Genomic DNA, 14,657 nt, shown 5'->3' on the forward strand with positions numbered 1-14,657 from the left:
TCTTTGACTTATACTGAAGCGCTTCATTTTGAATTATAAAGAAACCTAAGTGTCATTCAAAATTTCAAACTGAGGGCGCAAAATAGGACAGGAGATGAATGTGCAGGGAAATAACATGAAGATTAATAGAATTTGAAAAAAAATATTGTACTTTTTTATTTAATACGACACGAATTTTATACATTCCTCTTTTTAAATTAGGAATTTGTTTGCCCCAAATTATGGTTGTTTAGTAATGACCTGAAAAGCGGGAGAAGTTGACTTTATGGAGGTGACGGCAGAAATTGATATAAAGATTTTACCCGCCCGGAGCCGACCCGACCAGAAGTTGCGCGATCAATTAAAAAAAAAGATAACTTCATATACTTCGGCCTAACCTTACTCTAATTCCATGCACTAATCTATACATTTGAACTTTAACTGGCAAGAAACACATATAGCTGAGGTGGAAAAGCAGGGTTAGAGAAAGGGTGGGGGAAACAATGGAGAACTTCAATATTGTCATTTAACCGCGCGCAGCGCGGAAGCAAAATTCATTTATAAATTTACAGGAAGAGTGAAGGAGTTTCTCTTTTGAGAAAAAAAAAAGAATAAAAAGAAAAAAAAAACGACAAAGCTACCTTTGTTCCCTTTCCTCCCTTCCCTTTTCCTTTTTTCCTCTCTTTTTTCCCTTCTTTTTTTTCTTTTTGGGGACGTTTTGGGGGGGGCGACTGCCCCCACCGCCCCCCCCTGGCTACGCGCGCGCCTGATTGGATGGGAGTGGTAAAGGATTGACTAAAATGATTAGAAGGAGGATTGAAGTGTAAAACTGAGGAGGGGGGGGGGGGGTGAGAGATAAAGTAGATTGGTTGGGAGTGGTAAAGATTGACTTGAAGATTGGTAGGAGAATCGAAGTGCAAAACTGAGGACAGCCAGGGTGGGGTGGGTGAAAGAGAGACGTGGATAACTGGGCACAGTGGGGGAAAACAAGAGGGGAGCAAATCTCAGAAGATATAGGGGTGGATGGAGGAGAGAGAAAGTATTATGGTAAACCCGGATGGTTGCCCCTTTGGTTATTAGGGGGAAGAGAATGATCGGGAAGGGGGGGGGGGCAAACCTGAATGTATTGAATACCTGGGGAGGGGGCCAGTGTCAGCTGGTGGGACAGAGGCATAGCGATATATTACGAGTTTGCATCCGGTCAGGATATCTATGGATAGGAGTAATAAATCTAGAAAAGGTATAAAGGAGAAAGTGTGATTGCTATATCGATTGCTATAGCCTAGGAATAGGTGGAATAAAAGGGGGGGGGGAGAATCCAATACAAAACATGATGGAGATATGGAATGAGATTTAAAACAAAATAATTTTCGGATGGTAAATTTAATATAGATATCGAGGGAGTAAATCAGTTGAATTATCACACTGTCCAGTCCAAATTATTTCTCTATGTACCAGTCCCATTGAATTGAATTGCATTCGATCGATCGATCGATCAAGCGGATATAGATCACGTGACATTTGTTTGTAGACAACATGGCCGAAGGTAAACACGAATTAATCTTTCTTCTGTTTGTTGCATTTTTGTATTTTTCGATCTTGTCTTAATCAATTTATGTTATTAATCATTTTAAGAAATGAGTTCTCATTGAAATTATATTCTTTTGCATGACATTGATGAAATATGTGCAACAATATTAATCGTTAAAACCAATCGCACGGCAACTTGCAATTTTTAAGTGTTGTCCCACATGATACGATTTTTGTTTGTGGTTAAAGTTGGAGGCTACATGTACCGGTACGGTAGTTTTGCCTAGCGCGGCGGCGGCTGCCTTAGCTTCGCCTTCGGTCGCGCGGGGGGGGGGGGGGGGGGGGGGGGGTGGTGGGGGGGGGTATGTGATGTGCGGGTTTATTAACTTTAACAGCAATGACATTTTTTCTATTGCTTGTCATTTTTTATCCTGTAGTGGGCAAAATCGTGATATAGGCCCCGCTCGAGAAAAACTTGTAATCGATCATACCTCAATATCTAGGTTGCTAACTTCAGCTCACTATATATACTCGTGATATAGGCCCCGCTGCTGTGTTGAATGGCTCAGAATGTCCGTTCGCGGGGCCTGTTTCACGAGTATAAAACTATAATCGTTATATAGGCCCCGCACTACGGCACTTCAGGCACTCCAACACAGTAGCGGGGCCTATATCACGAGTATATTATTAAGCTTGCATCCTAAGATAATCGCGAAACTGGCCCCGTCCAATGCGCTTTTCCCAGCATTCGCACGTGCGTGGGGCTCGGATGACGGCTATTAGTATACTCGTTATCGAGGCCCCTTGCACTGTTATATCATGGAAAATAACGTGGTCATGGGGCTTGTTTCCCCGGCCGGTGAGAATTATCATGGGCAGCGCTGGAGGGGGGAGGGCCTCCAATTTATTTTCCAAATAAACAAGGAGAGAGAATAATAAAAATGTGTATGTATTTACTTCTTCAGAAATTTATTTGTCAATTTACTTAAATATCAATATAGTTATTAACTTATATATTTATCAATCTATTTCTATTGAATTAATTAATGTATTTTATTCATCATTTAATTTATTTGTTTTCGGTTTATTTTTCTTTTGTGATATAGAGAGCCAGAGGTATCATTTATTTCAATCTATTTTAATTGATTAATAAATCATTTAATTTATTTGTTTTCAGTTTTTTTTTCGTTTGTGATATAGAGAGTAAGAGGTATCATTCGTTTTTAATTATTTCTATGTGTGGAAGTTCATTTATTTCAGTCTATTTTAATTGATTAATTAATGCATTTATATTGATTAATTAATGTTTTTATATTTATTCATTAATCATTTAATTTATTTGTTTTCAGTTTTTTTGTCTTTTGTGATGTAGAGAGTCAGAGATATCATTCGTTTTTAATTAGTTTTATGTGTGGAAGTTCATTTATTTATTTATTTATCAATCTATTTTAATTGATTAATTAATATATTTATATTTATTCATTAATCATTTAATTTATTTGTATTAATATTTTTCCTTTTGTGATATAGAGAGCCAGAGGTATCATTCGTTTTTAATTATTTTTATGTGTGGAAGTTCAATTATTTCAGTCTATTTTAATTGATTGATTAATGTATTTATATTGATTAATTAATGTCTTTATATTTATTCATTAATCATTTAATTAATTTGTTTTCAGTTTTTTTGTCTTTTGTGATGTAGAGAGTCAGAGGTATCATTCGTTTTTAATTATTTTTATGTGTGGAAGTTCATTTATTTATTTATCAATCTATATTGATTGATTAATATATTTATTCATTAATCATTTAATTTATTTGTATTATTTTTTTTCTTTTGTGATATAGAGAGTCAGAGGTATCATTCGTTTTTAATTCTTTTTATGTGTGGAAGTTCATTTATTTATTTATTATCTATATATTTATTTATTATATATATATATATTTTGTTATCTGAGAGGCGTGCGTAGGCCTAGGTCTTATGTTGATACAGGCTCGTACATTTCATTTATTTTTATTCATTCTGTAAGTTCTTGTGGATATACAAAATGATGACGGCAATCATTGTAAAGCTCAGAATATCTACTCTTTCACCTGGTATCCTCAGAAGATTCATCGATCATTCAGGCATGAATGACTTTAACAATTTGAAGAAAGTATAGATATACAATCTAAATTTAAAAATAATCGTTTACCTTTTTTTAATTAGTCGTAGTTGAAGGGTGTTATAACCTTATTTTTCGTTACATAAAAGGAATCTATATTTTATCTAAAGGTCAAGTTCACCCCAGAAAATTGTTGATTTGAATAAATAGATTAAAAAAAATCAAACTCGCATAACGCTGGAAATGTCATCAAAATCGGATGTAAAATGAGAAAGTTGTGATATTTTAAAGTTTCGCTTATTTTTCACAAAACAGTGATATGCACAACTCATTTGCTTGCAAATGATACAGTTGATGATGTCCCTCGCTATTTCTTTAGTTTTTTTATTATTTGAATTATACAATATTTCAATTTTCACAAATTTTACAATAAGGGCCAACGTGACTGAACCATATATTCCACATGTTCAGGGAGGAATTAATCATTGTTTCACTTGACAATGAGGAGAAAATTGGAAAATATATTTCATATAATAAAATACTAAAGAAATAGTGAGTGGGTGGCGTCATCAGTATCCTCATTTGCATACCGACCTGGATGTGCATATATAACTATTATTTTGAATTAAACTGAACTTCAAAATGTTATAACTTTCTTATTTTGCATCCGATTTTTATGAAATTTTCAGCGTTATGATCGTTCGATTTTCTTTTATTTTTTCAAATCAATTTTTTTAAGGGTGGACTTGTCCTTTAAATTAATTTTTTATTCTTGTATTTGTTTGTATTAAACTTTTTGTTTTATTTGATGTTAGACCAACAATTATCGTTAATTTCTCTTTTTTGAGTATGGATTTGATCTCTCTCTCTATACCGTATATTATTATATATATAACAAACTATATTTTGTTACTTTATAATACCACTGAAGCCAATACGTGAAACGTTTATATATATATAGAGAGAGATAGAAAGAGAGAGAGAGAGGGGGCCTAATACATTACTATTTCAAGTTCTCCTTCGTATTGCTTCACTTATTCATTTCCTGGTTTATTCATTTATTCGTTCATGTTTGTGCTGTTTTGGGAAAAACTGTTGTCTATTAATTGACACGATAGGCCTACCCGGAGAGGGGGCAGTATACCCTGACGTAAAGTTTATGATAATTAAAGCAGAAACTAGAAAAAAATATTCTTAAAGGTTTGCTGAAAATATATTTTTTAATTGCCACGCATTTTGGTTAAGAAGTTCGCTATTCTCTAATCAAATATTTCCATTCTCACACTTTAATTAGTGTTTATTATATCAAATTGTATTCTACTCATTAATGTACTGAATGACTTGCTAAGATCAATTGTAATGTCACTTTCACCTGCCCAGTAACCTGCACAATCAAGGTACTAATGGATAATTTGTTTTTCTGTTCCAATCATGAAGAAGCGAAAACGAAAATCAGCCCCTTAGTTTGGGGTTTTTGAAAACACAAAAACGAAATCACAACGAGAATAACGTGTTGTGATTTGGTTTTTGTATATCAAAAAACAGAAAAATTAAATTAGAAAAACTGTTGTGCTTTATCTGATTTCTCATTCTAAATTTGTGTTTTTATATATATATAAAAAAAACAATATCAGAACATGCCACGACTCGTGACCTCACTATGTCAACTAAGTATATGTATGATGCAACTGCATGAAAAACAGCGCCTATAGAATTGTGGGATGTCGCCTAGCAACAGGATACTATGTTAGTGGTAATTAAACTACATGTAAATCGATGTAAAATATTGATATTTACAGATGAATCAAACATGACCAAGCAATATCATTTTGGTTATATATCCTAAATATAATGCTAATCAAATAAAGCTAATTTCTTACCCTCCAGAAACTATTGAACGAAACTGACAAGGTAACAAATGTCACTTAAACACAACAGTCATATCATTTCGTCTTCAAGAAATATAATTTTACAAACAAAGAAGTTTATGAAGCATGATCTGATTATTGAATCAAGAATTATGTAAATCTCAAATATAGAGAAAAAAAAAATATCCACGCAAATCATGTTCGATAAACGATCAAGCAGGGCACTGGGAACGATTTTTAGTAGGGGGTGCTGTGGGTTTTGTTTGAAAAAAATGGCAAAAAAGAAGAAAAAATATTACACTCCAAGATGATGGGGATTTTGGTAAAAATTATTGCTCCCTAATAAAAAAGAATTACAATCGATTATAGACCTATAATTTTATGTTCCCATCAATTCAAAGAACACAACGGTTCAAGGAAAACGTCAATTATACTAAAATCATTTAAAATGCATTATTATCCTTTGTAATGGATCAAATTTAACAAGGAAAGTTAAGTTTTGAACAAGATGCCCCCCCCTCCTCTCTCACTCCTACACGTCAGCAGTGTTTAAAACATAACCTTTTCGTGTCGATATATATCAACAAAATTCATCTCGAACTTCGATTGCATTCGCATCCTATTTTCAAGTGTGAAAAAAATCAGCTCGCGCTCCTCTTTCATATCCTGTTCATGCGTCACTGTAAAGTCCTTTTCCCATTTTCAGTTCAGTAATTAAAATATTAAGTAAACGTTTGTTGTTTAGGGTTAATAAGAGCTTGGTGTGCTCCATTCATAGCTTTTAACACATGGATTATAATTATTTTTTTTTTCACAGTTAGCGTTCTCGTTTAGTTCGGCCGTATAGTCATGGTAGGCCTATCTTGTTGGTAAATATTAAAGTAAAATGTACATAAACTTCCATATCACAACCCCCCCCCCCCCAAAAAAAAAACACTTACCTTTTCCTCTTTGAGTGGCCGACCAGGGATTTCATGAATGGCAATGTGTCCAACCGGCCTGTACGGCTGTACCCCCGCCCCTTTAAAAATACTGAACCCGTACTTCTGTGTATATTTTTTTCTGACCAGACAGACATATGCGCCACCAACTGTCTTCTCAAATTTGCCCCCCTCCCCCCGCTACGAAATCTCGGATCTGGGGAACACATTAAACTCCTGAAATAAAATATCACAGATAAGGAAATAGTAGAATAATTCGTGCATGAAAATAAATTATAAGAACACATTGAGACACTTTTCCGAAATTATTAAATCTTTTAATAAAATCGGGGGCGAGGGTGTATGAATTAGTAAATAAATGAATACCATATAGGCGAAGAAAAAAAATGCAATATTTAGATGGTGAATTAATGAAATGACGATCGATCAATAAATGTTTTTTTTTAAATAATTTGTTGATGCGATATGCCGTTATTTCAGGCCTACTACCATGTATACCAGCAAACAATCGAAATCCATCATTTTTAAAACCATGCTATCAAATACAATTACAAACAATCTTCAAGTGGATTTATTAAAATGAAAGCAGGATGAGAAAATAATTTAAGTTGATAGGTTAATTAGCTGAAGAAATACTGGAATATCAATGAACGGTATTAGTAAGCTTTAAAAAAAAATAAAAGATTAATAAATTGATATTTAGGTAAAAGAGAAAACGTACTTAACGTACTTAGATAATATAGATAATGATAGGCCTATCCCCAATTGTGGGGGCCGGGGGGGGGGGGGGGGATAAGTCTCAGTAAAATATAGATTAAGTTAATTTTAGCGTAGATATCCCTCAAGCAATAATAAAATTGACCAAAAGAAAATTAATACATTTTTCCCGAATGAATATGCCTATTCGTTTTCTTTTCTGAACTTAAATGGATGAAAAGTGGGGAAGCGGGGGGGGGGGGGGGATTTATGAAAGGAATGAAAAAATACAAATTGATAATACGCAGGATGCCAGATGAATGATTCAATATTGAATAAGAGAAAAAAGCCGATTTGAAAAAAATGTATATTGACTTCTTACATCCAGGTGATTATAAATAGATTATGATACATGAATGAATAAATGGATTCATTCGCAGCATTACGTCAAGTGAAAGGTTGGGGGAAATTATACAAGAGCTATATAATTTAATCATTAATGACACCTCTCTCCCCGCAAAAAAATAATTCAAATGAAATGCTGAATAAAACGAGGTTATCAAATAACTAGCAAATACAAATTACGATGGATAATGGAACAAAAATAACAACATAATATAGGCCTAACGTTACATCGAAAACACTCCAAAAAATTAGCAAATGAATGAATCATTCACGGATTTATCAAAAGTTATTCAGAGAGCAGATCTTTAAAAGAAAATATTAGCAACACGAGGGCGGCGTCAGGTTGTGAGGGGCCTGGTTGATTTTTCTCTGAAAACTGGAAGGATAACATCATGCCTAAAACAAGTCGCCCATATGGATCCTACTCCATTGTCATGCAGAGTTTTAATACTCACTTCTTTATTATTCCCCTTGTTTTTTTTTTATAAATTGGAGCCCCCCGGGCCCCGTACAGCGCCGCGCATGATATCACTCACCGGGGAATCAAGACCCACGACCACGCTATTTTCCATGATATAACAAGTGTAAGGGGCCTCGATAACGAGTATACTATAGCCGTCATCCGAGCCCCACACACGGCGAATGCTTGGACAAGCGCATTGGACATCACAAAAAAACTGAAAACAAATAAATTAAATGATTAATGAATAAATATACATATAAATACATTAATTAATCAATATGAATACATTAATTAATCAATTATAATAGATTGAAATAAGTGAACTTCCACACATAAAATAATTAAAAACGAATGATACCTCTTACTCTCTCTATCACAAAAGAAAAAAAAACTGAAAACAAATAAAATAAATGATTAATTAAGCAATTAAAATAGATTGAAATAAATGATACCTCTGACTCTCTATATCACAAAAGAAAAATAAACCGAAAACAAATAAATCAAATGAATAAGATACATTGATTAATCAATATAAATAGATTGATAAATATAGATTAATAATATTGTATTAATATATAAGTAAATCGACAAATAAATTTCTGAAGAAGTAAATACATACACATTTTATTAGTATCTCTCCTTGTTTATTTGGAAAATAAATTGGAGGCCCTCCCCCCCCCCCCCCCCCCCACTCCAGCGCCGCCCATGATAATTTTCACCGGCCGGGGAAACAAGCCCCACGACCACGTTATTTTCCATGATATAACAGTGCAAGGGGCCTCGATAACGAATATACTAATAGCCGTCATCCGAGCCCCACGCACGTGCGAATGCTGGGAAAAGCGCATTGGACGGGGCCAGTTTCGCGATTATCTTAGGATGCAAGCTTAATAATATACTCGTGATATAGGCCCCGCTACTGTGTTGGAGTGCCTGAAGTGCCGTAGTGCGGGGCCTATATAACGATTATAGTATTATACTCGTGAAACAGGCCCCGCGAACGGACATTCTGAGCCATTCAACACAGCAGCGGGGCCTATATCACGAGTATATATAGTGAGCTGAAGTTAGCAACCTAGATATTGAGGTATGATCGATTACAAGTTTTTCTCGAGCGGGGCCTATATCACGAGTATGCCCTGTAGTGTTATCAAAAGGGAACTTCTCACAAAAAGTAAAAAATTGGCCAAGCCCAAGGCCAAGCCGAAGCGATGGTTTGACGTCTTTGTCGATGTCCTTTGAGGAAAATCCTGAAACTTTCAACTCAACAAGTCCACCTCAGAAAAATGTTGATTTGAATTAATAGAGAAAAACCAAAATAGCATAGGGCCTAGGCCTAACGCTGAAAATTTCATCAAATTGGATGTAAAATAAGAAAGTTATGACATTTTAAAATTTCGCTTATTTTTCACAAAACGGTGATATGCACAACTCAGCTCAGTGACATGCAAAGGAGATGGACGATGGTGTCTTTCTATTGTTTGAATTATACAATATTTCATTTTTTTTTACAGATTCGACAATAAGGACCAACTTGACTAAACCATATATTAAACCATGTTAATCCAAATGTTCATAGAGGAATTAATCATTATTTTAATGGAAAATGAGGAGAAAATTAGAATATTTCATACAATAAAATACATGAAAAGAAATAGTGAGTGGATATGGATGACATCATCAGTCTCCTCATTTGCACGTGCATCATTTAACTGTTTAGTGAAATTAAGCGAAACTTTGAAATGTCATAAATTTCTTATTTTACATCCGATTTTGATGATATTTTCAATGTTATGCTTGTTTGATTTTTCTCTTTTTATTCAAATCAACTTTTTTGGGGGTTAATAAAAAAAAAGTTATTAAAATTTTAATTTTTGATTTGTGACATCATAGGCAAGCAGCTTTCCTTAGATGTTTTAAAGTAAAAATTCAATGAAATGTAATTTCTCAGAAAATTAATAATGTTATTTATTGTACGGTACCTCTGTATGTTTATAATAGACAAATCATTTCACATGGCATGCACTCTTAAAAGGAAAAAAATGTCATGAACCCACCCATTCAATGAACAAGGTTATGATGCATGAACCATTGAAAATTTAAATTTATATATTTTATATTACATCTACAAATGGGACAGCTGCTCGTATATGAAATCACAAATTATAATTCTGAAATTCTAATAACTTTCTTAATCTCTAATGGATTTTCCTCAAACCTTCAGCAATATTTTAAAATGATTTTTTTTGCTTTTTTTTACAACAAACTTTTGTCAGGGTGAACTTTTCCTTAAGTCCGGCTCTGGATTCGTGCTTGTCATGCACTCTTTCGAATTTCCGACAGAGCTCAGAGGATTGGTCCATCTGCATTGCGCAATCTCGCGATGTGATGTGATGAATTAGCAATTTGGACAGTAAAGAGGTGCCGGTCTGAAAATGAGGAATATTCTAACTGTTAAAAAATTTTAGAAACAAGGATATCCTCATAAAGACAAATTATGTCTTGATAAATTTAGTTTGTCCTTTTTTATGAGGATTTTTTTTTACCCACCCATGCAGGACAATTACAGGAATTGCGATTGCTAAAATTCTAGATTCTGTGACTTACAATCCCAGCTTCCAAACCCATTTCATTGTCTGTTTATTATGACTTACTGTTTTTGTTGCGACAGTCTTGTTATGAAACCTGATATGTCTAAAATGACTAGCACACATTAGTGCCGGCCAGGTGTTAGCAGTTAACAGATGAATGAACTTTATAGACTTTTTGTGGAGAAATCTTTACAAGACGGTCCTTGTAAAGAGGGACATTCTTCATTTTCAGACCTGTACATCTACTTAATTGAAGCAATTCTTAATTCTGTCTGGTAGAATTTTTATCTTCTGACTTACATTCCATTAGGGGAAGTGATTTTCTGTTTAAAAATGCCTTTTCCATTTCTGAAAAGCTGTAAATCAATCTCAAACTTAATTTAAAATAGAAATTCTGTTTTTTGCCATAGAATTTGTACGCAGCAAAAATATGAATTGCATTTTGTAAAGGCAAATTTATTTAATTTTCACATGAAATAATCAAATGGATTTTCCAGTTTTATTTAGATACTATAGGTAAATAGAAATTATGAAAATGTCACTATTCACTACATGAATGGATTTTAGTCTTGCCATGTTTTAACATACCGTAGGCGAATCCATTTGTATGAGATTATATTATCATACGAGTATTAAAATAGGGTCTACCATAGACATGGTTCTAACAAATGTTAGTAATCAATAAAACCTTGCAAAATTGAACAATATAATATGTTACAACATCTATTTGTTCAACCCATCTCATCATGTTCTGTACTTCAATAATGTATATATTTTTATTATCATTATATAGGAGAGCAAATTCCAGTAGTTACTGAGACACCAGTTGTTGCACAAGAACCTGCTGTAAGTACTCAGAAACTTTGTATTTCCTGTTCTCAAATATGTTTTTCATGAGGTTTTATAAACATTGATATTATTAAAGACAATAAATTAGGTTATGATTTTATTTTTTTAGAGAGAGACTAGTATGTTTTGAGAGGAAGAAGTACTTGTTTTGCTACTTGGTATTTGGTAACATTATTATTGCAGTATGAATGTATCGAAGTGGCCCTAAATACAATACTCTACTGCTCAAAATGTTGCATTATGGGTAAGGAATCTTGCCAGATATAAGAAGTTGAGGACTTGAGGTACTAAGATAGTAAGGCTGCTGCCCATTAAAGTACTATTTAATTTTGAATTCAGAGTCTGCTGATCAAAGGTCACAGCTTATGTGAATATGTGACCTGTAACTTAAATTTGAAATGCTTAGCTTTGGCCCCTCACATGTACCGTAAGGTCACAGCTTATGTGAATATGCGCCCTGTAACTTAAATTTGAAATGCCTAGCTTTGGCCCCGTCCATGTAGTATTCATTTAAGTATAAGGTTTGTTGGCTGCTACTGAAGTGGAGTTGAAAGAATTTTTTTTATTTATTATTATTATTCTTCTTTTTTTGGGGGGATGTATTGTATTGTATTGAGCTTTGAGGAATATTGCATCTCACTCACAAAGGGCTTGACTAGACTAGTACTGTCAGTATCTGCAGTCTCTGATGATGGATGTGAAATCTATGATTAGATCGCTCTGAGTATTCTGAAATTATTTTCTCCTCGCATTTCAGATTGTAGCACCAGTAGAAAACCCGCACGCTGAACATGGACTGACTGAAAATGTACAGAAGATAATTTCAAATGAGAAGGCCGAGGCAGAGAAGCAGAGCAGACCCAAAGTTGACCTCCAATCTTTAACAACCAGAAGTTACCTCGATCACACTGTAGTACCCATTCTCCTCCAAGCAATGTCAGCATTGGCTAAAGAGAGGTATGTTTATATCGTAGATCGATCACATAATACCACTTCTCTTGTCTCTCATTGTATGAATGAAGAAAATATTTGGGGTTGTTTAAAAAAACATTTGGTTGCATGTTTGTGTTGTATAGCAAGAGAGTTGACCCCACCCTATGCTCACACTCTTTATTGATATATTTTTATGCTATTTTATTAATTGCTATTTGAAGTTGTCAATGCTGCTTTAGTGTATGTTGCATGTTTAAGTTTTGCACTAAAGGTCTACTTAAATCTATTCATTTTTTACCTGAAGCTATTTCATATTTTCTGTTCATTGGATGTACATGTAAATGTTGGTAGATACACATGCAAGTGTGACCTGCAACCTGCAAAATTCAGTGATATGTTGCATGATACATAGAGAGTGCAAAAAAAATCATTAGAGGGGGGTGAGTTTATTCTCATATCTTTTGATAGAAATTATTAGTTTTAATTTAATTCTTTCCTTTTGAGTCATTTACAAAAGATCAGTGTTTATAGGATCTTGTAATGTTTGGATAATTTGGAAATTTGAGGACTTTGATTTGTTGGTAGTCCAGGGCCCAGTTGCATAAAAGTTAGTATTGTGGTAACTTTGCCATCCAATGGTATATGTTTCATGAATCCTTTTTATTGATTGGCTGATGAACATTGTTACCATGGCAATTTCCGTTTTATGGCAAAGTTACCATAATAGTAACTTTTATGCAACGGGCCCTGAATTGTCAATTCTGCCTGCCTTGGCTGGAAACTTTGGAATGTTGTGAAAGTCATTTGATTTAAATATTGTTTTTATTTAGTCTGTTTGCTAGTTATTGGACTTAAACCCCCTTTTGAGTTTTCAAATGATGAAAATAAAAGAATGGGAGGGGGTGGGGAGGGGTGAGAAGAAAAAGGGGAAGGAGATGTATTGAAAATAGAGTGCTTGTTGGTGGGTGGTTTGAGAGACTTTATTCCCACCACTAGAGTTGGATTAAATTGTTTGTTTTATTGAGGAAAAATCAACTGAATACACCTTTATGTCATATCAAAGCACCAAAGTATGTGATGAAACTTATTTTGCTGTATTCTATTTAACTAATACATGCAAAACTTAAAACACTTAAAATTAAGTGAGTCATTGTCGACATTAGCATTCTTTTCTTTTGTATTTTACTATTGTATCTGTTTTTCCATAACTGTGAACAACTGTACATGGACTTATATTATAACAGAGTACACTTTTACTTAGATATTTGATTGAATTTTGACAATGTTTATATGATGGTAAATTGTATTGTTCCTTCTTTCTTTTTTTGTTGACAGACCGCCAAATCCCATCGAGTACCTAGCAGCCTACCTCTTGAAGAATAAGGACCAGTTTGAAAATTAGACAACAATCAGCGATAATGATAGAACTCTGATAACTTGCTTTCATCTGCTAGATCATGCAGCAATACGGATTAATGTAGGACAAGGCAGTTGAGACAGGGCTCACCAATGTGGATCCTCACTCCACATAGGGAGATGACGGACGCCATTTGAGTGTTTAGTCAAGCGTGTTTGGAATGTGATTTTTTTAGCCATGTATTGATTAGATTCCACGATTTTCTGTGGTTGTTTTCTCTTTTTTGTTTTCTCAGTTAGTGCTAAAATTTAAGCATACCGGTAATACATTTTCAGATTCCAGTAGTCGAATGTGTGTGTTCTATTCTTTATCTTTCCTTTTTTTTGTGTCCTTGTCTATATATTGAAAATGATTATATTTGTGTAAAAAATTGTATTCCAGAGAAATCCAGATACTTATAAAGAAGTTTTATATGTGTTGGAAATAGCAAGAGCTGTATGTCGTGACAATATTTCATTGTTAATAACTTTCTTGTCATTGATCACTGAAATTTGGTTCCTAGTTAGATATATGTAACCTTGTACACTATATATCCCTCATTCACACATTGTGCATATACAAAACAAATTAATATCAATTCAATTCTTTATACATTTTCAACCTCCTTTTTGGTAGCTTTTTCCATTGATGAGATTTTATTAAATATTTGTTCCTGTAGAAAGGATTTGTTTTTGTCTTCTTTGATCTTATGATGTCTCGATGTATTCAAGAGCGAGGAAGTGTGAAACGGGCATTCAAACCATGAAAGTAGCTTGCTCGTCTATGCTCGATATTCTGATAATGTTGTTGGAAAAGCGTTTCCTATGTCTTGCTTCTGCTATGCAGGCAAGACAACACTAATATTAAAGGGGAATGAAACCTTCAGAACAAGTAGGCTTGTGTC

At 33.9% G+C, this 14,657-nt stretch overlaps 1 protein-coding gene across 1 annotated transcript; it reads left to right on the forward strand.

Annotated features, from left to right (window-relative positions):
• The first annotated feature begins 1,475 nt into the window (after positions 1 to 1,475).
• LOC129265825 (protein dpy-30 homolog) lies at positions 1,476 to 14,435 on the forward strand. Its single transcript, XM_054903757.2, has 4 exons — positions 1,476 to 1,525; positions 11,369 to 11,421; positions 12,182 to 12,381; positions 13,693 to 14,435. The coding sequence occupies exons 1-4, from the start codon at positions 1,516 to 1,518 to the stop codon at positions 13,757 to 13,759; spliced, it is 330 nt and encodes a 109-aa protein (XP_054759732.2). The 5' UTR covers positions 1,476 to 1,515; the 3' UTR covers positions 13,760 to 14,435.
• Positions 14,436 to 14,657: the final 222 nt, after the last annotated feature.

The sequence above is a fragment of the Lytechinus pictus genome, chromosome 7 (assembly GCF_037042905.1).
Source record: "Lytechinus pictus isolate F3 Inbred chromosome 7, Lp3.0, whole genome shotgun sequence".
NCBI classification, from domain to species: Eukaryota; Metazoa; Echinodermata; class Echinoidea; order Temnopleuroida; family Toxopneustidae; genus Lytechinus; species Lytechinus pictus.

Bases quoted from the DNA above. Each gene is read 5' to 3' on its own strand.
- LOC129265825 (XM_054903757.2), top strand. The intron at 11,422-12,181 runs GTAAGTACTCAG...CTCGCATTTCAG, and splicing joins TTGTTGCACAAGAACCTGCT to ATTGTAGCACCAGTAGAAAA. The intron at 12,382-13,692 runs GTATGTTTATAT...TTTTGTTGACAG, and splicing joins TCAGCATTGGCTAAAGAGAG to ACCGCCAAATCCCATCGAGT.